This window comes from Poromitra crassiceps (genome assembly GCF_964638095.1).
Source record: "Poromitra crassiceps genome assembly, chromosome: 13".
Taxonomy (NCBI): Eukaryota; Metazoa; Chordata; class Actinopteri; order Beryciformes; family Melamphaidae; genus Poromitra; species Poromitra crassiceps.
In genome coordinates this window covers 42,133,669-42,142,096 of record NC_139644.1, presented here as the reverse complement: position 1 = coordinate 42,142,096, position 8,428 = coordinate 42,133,669, and the positions used below count along the sequence as shown (strand labels likewise).

Genomic DNA, 8,428 nt, shown 5'->3' with positions numbered 1-8,428 from the left:
GGTTTATTGAAATTTTGGGGAGAGCAGAAAAAAAAATAATATATATATATATATATATATTTTTGCAATTATTTTTCTGGCCTGGCGGGGGCGCCATTGGCCTGGCGGGCCCGCCAGCCCTGTAGAATGGTAGGGGAAACACTGCCATACCTTTCCATTTCCATTTCCATTGTGTATATTAATGTAAAGTAATGTACAGTATGGAGAAACTATGGAATTCTGAGTGTAAAATGTGTATAATAATGTGTGACACATTCTTTGTTTCAGGAAAAAAGCCCTGGGTGAAACCATAGGGTCTAAAACATTGTGTAATAATAGTATGACTTTTCAATGTAATACAACATTAACTGCAGGATTGTTAATCGTCTGTCTCTCTGTCCCTCCAGCTTTCTCCAGCTTCCAACGATGTCCCGCCCACCATGTTCCTCCCAGCCAATCACTGTCCAGACCGAAAGATGGCCATCGACTGACGGGGCTGCCGGCGAATGCTGAGCAGACTGGCGAGGTCGTGGCCCGCCTCACTGTCCTGTGATTGGCTGCTGGATGGGACTGAGGCTGAATGGAGCCAATGTCCAACGAGCAGGACACCAACTCATCAGAGGGCGATGAGAAACGGTGAGAGAGTGTGTGAGGATCTGATGACACGTGTGTGTGTGTGTGTGTGTGTGTGTGTGTGTGTGTGTGTGTGTGTGTGTGTGTGTGTGTGTGTGTGCGTGCGTGCGTGCGTGCGTGCGTGCGTGCGTGTGTGCGTGTGCATGCACGCATGTGTGTTTCAATTTGATGTAAACATGAAAGGAAAGCAGGGATTAACAGTGGATTTGACAGAGTTGGCCGATGAAAGGCTGTCTGCAGGCATGGATGGATGGATTGAGGACTGTGTGGGTGGAGGCCTGTCTGGACGGGTGGAGGGAGGGATGGAGGACTGGGTGGGTGGAGGGCTGTCTGGACGGGTGGAGAGAGGGATGGAGGACTGGGTGGGTGGAGGGCTGTCTGGACGGGTGGAGAGAGGGATGGAGGACTGTGTGGGTGGAGGGCTGTCTGGACGGGTGGAGAGAGGGATGGAGGACTGTGTGGGTGGAGGCCTGTCTGGACGGGTGGAGAGAGGGATGGAGGACTGGGTGGGTGGAGGGCTGTCTGGACGGGTGGAGAGAGGGATGGAGGACTGGGTGGGTGGAGGGCTGTCTGGACGGGTGGAGAGAGGGATGGAGGACTGTGTGGGTGGAGGGCTGTCTGGACGGGTGGAGAGAGGGATGGAGGACTGTGTGGGTGGAGGGCTGTCTGGACGGGTGGAGGGAGGGATGGAGGACTGGGTGGGTGGAGGGCTGTCTGGACGGGTGGAGGGAGGGATGGAGGACTGGGTGGGTGGAGGGCTGTCTGGACGGGTGGAGAGAGGGATGGAGGACTGGGTGGGTGGAGGGCTGTCTGGACGGGTGGAGAGAGGGATGGAGGACTGTGTGGGTGGAGGGCTGTCTGGACGGGTGGAGAGAGGGATGGAGGACTGTGTGGGTGGAGGCCTGTCTGGACGGGTGGAGAGAGGGATGGAGGACTGGGTGGGTGGAGGGCTGTCTGGACGGGTGGAGAGAGGGATGGAGGACTGGGTGGGTGGAGGGCTGTCTGGACGGGTGGAGAGAGGGATGGAGGACTGGGTGGGTGGAGGGCTGTCTGGACGGGTGGAGAGAGGGATGGAGGACTGGGTGGGTGGAGGGCTGTCTGGACGGGTGGAGAGAGGGAGGGAGGGATGCTTACTGGATTTTTGGGGAGAGATGAAATGCTCGGTCACGCTCCCATCTGTGCTCTCTGGCACATGAGATCACGTGCGTGCGTATGCACACACACACACACGCACACTCTCATACACACACACACGCACACGCACACTCTCATACACACACGCGCACACACACACACACACACACACACACTCCCCGCAAACCTTCATTAAATTCACAGAGGCTGGTTTCAGCAGACACACGAATGAACACAGACACTGAGCAAGGCAATCCCATTCTCTCCGTGCTAGATGTTGGAGAGAGACTGCGTGTGTATGTGTGTGTGTGTGTGTGTGTGTGTGTGTACATGAATGTGTGCTTGTGTGTGTGTGTGTGTACATGAGTGTTCGTCAGTGTGTGTGTGCGTGTGTGTGTGTGTGTGTGTGTGTGTACATGAGTGTGTGTGTGTGTGTGTGTGTGTGTGTGTGTGTACATGAGTGTTGGTCAGTGTGTGTGTGTGTGTGTGTGTGTGTGTGTACGTACATGAATTTGCTTCAGTGTGTGTGTGTGTGTGTGTGTGTGTGTGTGTGTGTGTGTAGACTGGCACGCCTGACAACAGCATTAGTCCCGCCCGTTGTGCTGTTTATTGGTGCCGATTGGCTAATCCTCAGTCCCCCTCCGCGCTCATTGGACGAATGAGAAAACGCTGAACTTGCCAGGCGGAACTTATCTTTCATGAAACTGAATCACATCAGCAGGGAAAGTCAAAGTACACACACTGCGCTCCTGTCTGTCCCACAACTTGACAATAAATCATTTGTCCTGATGCAGTAAAAACCCCCGTCCATATGACTCTCCAAGCAAATGCTCATATTTATTGACAAGTATGTGGCCCAGGTCACATTGAAGTCAACTTTTCAGACAGTGCACTTTGTTTAGGTGTTTCAGAGGCATCATTCTGTCACCCTGCTGCTCACAGTATCAATCAAAGCTATAATCATAAGGAACACTTATGACGGGTATTATTATCCCCATGTAACCCTATAATCACAGTATCAGTATTGCATTTCCTTTTTGCACATTGTCATGCATTCCCTTCCAGTGTCGTAGCAATCCAATGTAAATAGATGTTTTTGTGCAGCGACTAGTGATGATGGCCAGTAACCACTTTCCATCCTGCAGATGTGTATCATGTGTATCGTTAAGGGGTCACTTAGCCAATTTTCACCCAGCTTTGTATCCTTACGAAATTTGCTATTGTATACGTATTGTATACAGTATATGTATTGTATACAGTATTGTATACAGTATATGTATTGTATACAGTATATGTATTGTATACAGTATTGTATACAGTATATGTATTGTATACAGTATTGTATACAGTATATGTATTGTATACAGTATATGTATTGTTGCACAATGTTCCTCCATCTTGCCTTTCCGTTCATTCACATAACTTCCTGGACCAAATGATGTCATAAATAATGATGTCATTTGGTGTAGGTTTGCCATGGTGTCACTATTACGATCACTATCATTATTGCTCTCTCTCTCTTCCTTCATTCGCAGAACTTCCTGGACCAAATGACATCATTTATGACGTCATTTGGTTCTGCAAATGAACAGGGAGCTCTCACTCTGTCCAGGCAAGATGGAGGGAAGTTAACCATTATTCATTTGCATGATACAGATTTTGTTTGATACAAAGCTGGTTGAAATAGGGCTGCCCGTTTACGCTCAAAATGATAATCACAAATATTGTTGATCAATATTGAGATCAGGATTATTTCAAATGATTTTATTCTTAGACTTTGGGAACCTATTTTTGAAAGGAACAGGGCAACATTTGGGGAGATTTGCCTATCTGCCATACGAGGGTATCGTTCGCCCACAGACCCATTGGCAGCTACTCGTCAGCAGTTGTGTTAGAACTCTCTGACAGCATACAGTATCTGACCTACGTTCAGTTACGATGTTCCAGCTGGCTGAAACATTGTGGGTACAGAGTTCCCCCTGCAGAGTATCGTGTGTTGCTAAGCCATCTGGAGTGTACATGTATTGTCTCGCTGTCAGTCTGATAGGCAGCTGAGGTCAATTTATGCCAATGTACCGAGCGATTCCGCTGTGGGCAGGTTCTTACTGTAATGATGTGGTCTAAATCTATGTTGTTTACTGCCATTGTAGGCTGAAGGACATTTGTGTTTACTTCAAAAGGGGTGTGCTGTCTGAGTAGCCTACAGTAGTACATGTGTCTGTTTTTTTCTCCATACTTTCCTCCGCCGTAAGGAGGGTATGTTTTTTTGCCACGGTTTCGTGTATTGGCAGGATATATCAAAAACCGTGTGAATGGATTTCCATGAAATGTGAATCAGAATCAGCTTTATTGGCAAAGTATGTACACATAAGGAATTTGACTCTGGTTTGTGTTGCACTCACAGAAAAAAACCCACAAGTTAAAACAAACAAGGCACGGGTACATTTAAACATTTAAAAAAAAAATGGTTGTAATACATACAGTACAATAAGGCCATGTTCACATTACAGGCAAATCTGATTTGCTGATGAAGTCATTAATCATCATTATCTTGATTGGTTTCCCAAATCTGATTTGGGAGTGTGTCCGCACTGCCACAAATCTGATTCTCAAGTCGGATCTGTGTGTCCAGACCTAAACAACCTATCTGCATGGGTTGCTATGGTAACGACGTGGGCGTCAGTAAATACGTACGTTGGTGACGTCGTTTTCCTGCGCAGAAGCATTTGATGACGAGTTGCGAGTGACGTTCAAATCAGATTTGGTGGATCTGCGCGTCCACACTGAAGTCACATCAGTCAAAAGCAGATTGGAAACTACCTCCATATGTGGTTTGGGACAAGTGACACAAATCAGACTTGGAGCGTCCAGACTCATAAAACCAATCTGGATAAAGTCATTAATAGGTCACTAAAGTTCACAAATCAGATTTGGCCTCCTAGTCTGAACATGGCCTAAGTCTGGTGTAAAGTGTCTATATGTGGCGGACCCATGAGCCTTGTGCCAAGGAAAAATACAGTGATTTTTAAGCGCTAACTGTAAAAAATAATGGAGATGGACACTTGAGTCAAAGTAAATACGGCGAAAGAAATCACTTTCAGTTCAACTTGACATATAGGATTTAACGTATCAAATGTTTCTTGGACTCCTTGGTTGTAAATGAGCTTGCCAAGTGTGTGTTTGCAGTAATGCTAGTTTTTGCTAGCTGGTTATTATTGGTGATTTGATTGTATATTTCATTGTTGTTTTCCGTTGCTAATACATTCACATGGCATGCATGCAGCTAGCTACATAACATCGGACGATTCCATGACATTTTACAGTCTTAACAATACCAGATTAATGTTAACCCGTTTACCAGCGTGACTGATCCAAAACAACGCATGGATGGAGACAACATTAACGTTTTAGACGCTGCTTTAGACGACATCAAACCAGCACATTCAATAACCTTATTTAAACAACAAAAAGCCTCTTACTTACATTTATGTGTATGGTAAATGCTGATCGCAAACCAACATGAACGCAGGTATCTTGGCCAAAGTGATGTTTTTGCGTCTCACCACTGTAAGCCAGGCCATCCACACCTCTGTCTAATGTGGTCCATAGCCCTTGATGGGAAACCTAAACAAAATTGCCTTGTTGTCAACTTTTCTACCTTTTCCATCGTAGGACTTTTTGCAGCTTTTTGCATGAACGTACCCATTTTGCCAATAAAAGGAAGTACGAGTAAACGCAAAGAAAATACAACTCTGGGTTGACTGCAGATGACTTGCCTTGACCACAGAATATAGACCCGGCATACATGTACACCCAAAATGCACTGACAAAATCCTCATCTCACAAAGAGCGATTGTCCTTTATTTAGAAAGTTGTACGGCTGAAAGGGACGTAGAAGACACAGGCCCATGCCATGAGGCACGGGCCCTCAGGGGGAATCTAAAGATCTCTCCACATGCTCTCACATGGTCTCATCAACTCTGGGACGATCAAAAGGTTGACTGAGGACTCCTGATCAAAATGAGACAGTCGCTGCATTTATGATTTGAGTACTTTGAGTAGGAATGCAGCCATATGGAAATGTTGGCCGATACCGATAATCCATACTTACCGATGTCGATATGATCAGTATAAAAACATGTTTCTATGGTAATCACATTTTCTAAATACTGAAAAACCAACACAGTCTCCAACAAATTGTAAAATAGCGACGTTTTGGACCATCGTTGCTATGTTACAATTTCGGCCCCAAAATTGTAGAATGGTAAAGATTTTTTTTCAATGGGTTGAGGGGTGGGAGAGGTTAGAGGGGTCCGTGGGTTAGGATCTGGGAGAGGTTAGAGGGGTCTGTGGGTTAGGGTCTGGGAGAGGTTAGAGGGGTCCGTGGGTTAGGGTCTGGGAGAGGTTAGAGGGGTCCGTGGGTTAGGGTCTGGGAGAGGTTAGAGGGGTCTGTGGGTTAGGGTCTGGGAGAGGTTAGAGGGGTCCGTGGGTTAGGGTCTGGGAGAGGTTAGAGGGGTCTGTGGGTTAGGGTCTGGGAGAGGTTAGAGGGGTCCGTGGGTTAGGGTCTGGCAGAGGTTAGAGGGGTCCGTGGGTTAGGGTCTGGAAGAGGTTAGAGGGGTCTGTGGGTTAGGGTCTGGCAGAGGTTAGAGGGGTCTGTGGGTTAGGGTCTGGGAGAGGTTAGAGGGGTCTGTGGGTTAGGATCTGGGAGAGGTTAGAGGGGTCCGTGGGTTAGGGTCTGGGAGAGGTTAGAGGGGTCTGTGGGTTAGGGTCTGGGAGAGGTTATAGGGGTCTGTGGGTTAGGATCTGGGAGAGGTTAGAGGGGTCCGTGGGTTAGGGTCTGGGAGAGGTTAGAGGGGTCTGTGGGTTAGGGTCTGGGAGAGGTTAGAGGGGTCTGTGGGTTAGGATCTGGGAGAGGTTAGAGGGGTCTGTGGGTTAGGGTCTGGAAGAGGTTAGAGGGGTCCGTGGGTTAGGGTCTGGGAGAGGTTATAGGGGTCTGTGGGTTAGGATCTGGAAGAGGTTAGAGGGGTCCGTGGGTTAGGGTCTGGGAGAGGTTAGAGGGGTCCGTGGGTTAGGATCTGGGAGAGGTTAGAGGGGTCCGTGGGTTAGGGTCTGGGAGAGGTTAGAGGGGTCCGTGGGTTAGGGTCAGAGACCCCCGGACAAAAACGTTAACCATTTTACAATTTTAGAGCCGAAATTGGAAAAACACATAAACACTGAATTTGAAAAAGTAATTTCTTTATTTCCAAAACATTTGGAAAATCCCATAAATTATCGAACTGCATTGTTTCCTCTCAATTTAAAAATTTTGGGCGATACCGACAATCGATATTAACATTGCTGTTATTTTGCACATCGGACTGATACAGATTAAAAAATTGCTAACCTCGGCCAATATCGGTATGATTGCTGATATATTGTGCATCCCTGATTTTTAGTTTTTGTTATGGTTGGATTGCCCGATATGAATTCATATATTACATTTAGCCTATAAGTATTTCATCGGGGTGTGACGAAATATTGGGGCACGGAATCTCATGATGTAAAAACGTGAAAAACTGTTTTGCGATATCAGACAGGGGAAGCAGCGGCTGACATGGCAAAGCGAAATATTTTTAAAGGACAAAGGAGGCCGTAGTAAGGTCAACAATGAGCTACAACGTCGTTTGGAACAAAACGAGTCATCCTCCAAGCTGGACAGATAACAGGCAGCTGCATAACAAACTGCTTAGGGACCGTCTAAAAAGGGCAACATCAAAAAGAGTTACTGCAAAAAAATAAAAATCATTATCTTCGCTCTAAAACAGTGTAGTGCCCCCAAAATCACTGTTGGGTTATGCTACACTTCATCTAGTCTGCTGTGACATGTTGCTACTCGACAACAACTTGTTTCTGGTTGAAGATGCCCCAACTGACTGCATGCTGTCTCTCCATTACCGTAATTATCATAATGCAATGAAAAAAAAAAAAAAGAAAACAATTAAGCTTCTTCCGAAATTAGCAAATATACTATTAACAATTATAAATAAAGTACTGTCTCTACTATAAGGTTAATAAGGGGTACATAAGGGGGATTTAGTTCAGTGTCTGGAAGATGATTCGCTCACAAAGTCAATTGACTTTTTTTTTTAATTTAGTGACATGTTCTATATTACAAGATGTTGCCAACACATTACACACACAATGTGTGTGTGTGTGTGTGTGTGTGTGTGTGTGTGTGTGTGTGTGTGTGTGCATTCAACAGCATTCTTTTGCATTGTCTTTCAAATAAAATAATATTTTTTCCAGTCATACATTTTCCTCATCCAAGTTTTGCTAAAAAAATATTGTTATAGTGTCATATCGATATCATGAACTCAATATCATGTATTGTATGGTATCGTGAGCTAAGCATGTCGTCACACCCCTATTCCCAAGACTATGACAAATATGGATGTTTGCTTGGAGTCTTCACTGTTTTGCCGTGTCGAATCAATTAGAGCCAAATTATTGAGGGCCAGAGTCCCGCCCCTTCTGGGTGGTCCCTGGCCTGTATGCACCAACGTCAAGCTGCCAGAGGGGGGCAGTGTTGGACGAGAGCAACAGGAAAAGAGAGAGAGAGAGAGAGAGAGGGGAAACAAACACTGAAGCTGTTCTCGGAGCAGTGAGTGTGGAGCGGAGAGCTGACATACTGTAGCTCTACTTG

The 8,428-nt window shown here is 46.2% G+C and overlaps 1 protein-coding gene across 1 annotated transcript in view; it reads left to right on the top strand.

The window, feature by feature from the left end:
- Window positions 1-559: 559 nt before the first annotated feature.
- Window positions 560-8,428, top strand: part of LOC310788572 (thyroid hormone receptor alpha) — a gene marked incomplete at both ends in the record, with an annotated part of 51,176 nt that continues 43,307 nt past the window's right edge. Inside the window, one exon of the mRNA XM_083650104.1 lies at window positions 560-615. Within this exon, the coding sequence (XP_083506230.1) occupies window positions 560-615 (56 nt within the window). The remainder of the gene's footprint in view (window positions 616-8,428) is intronic.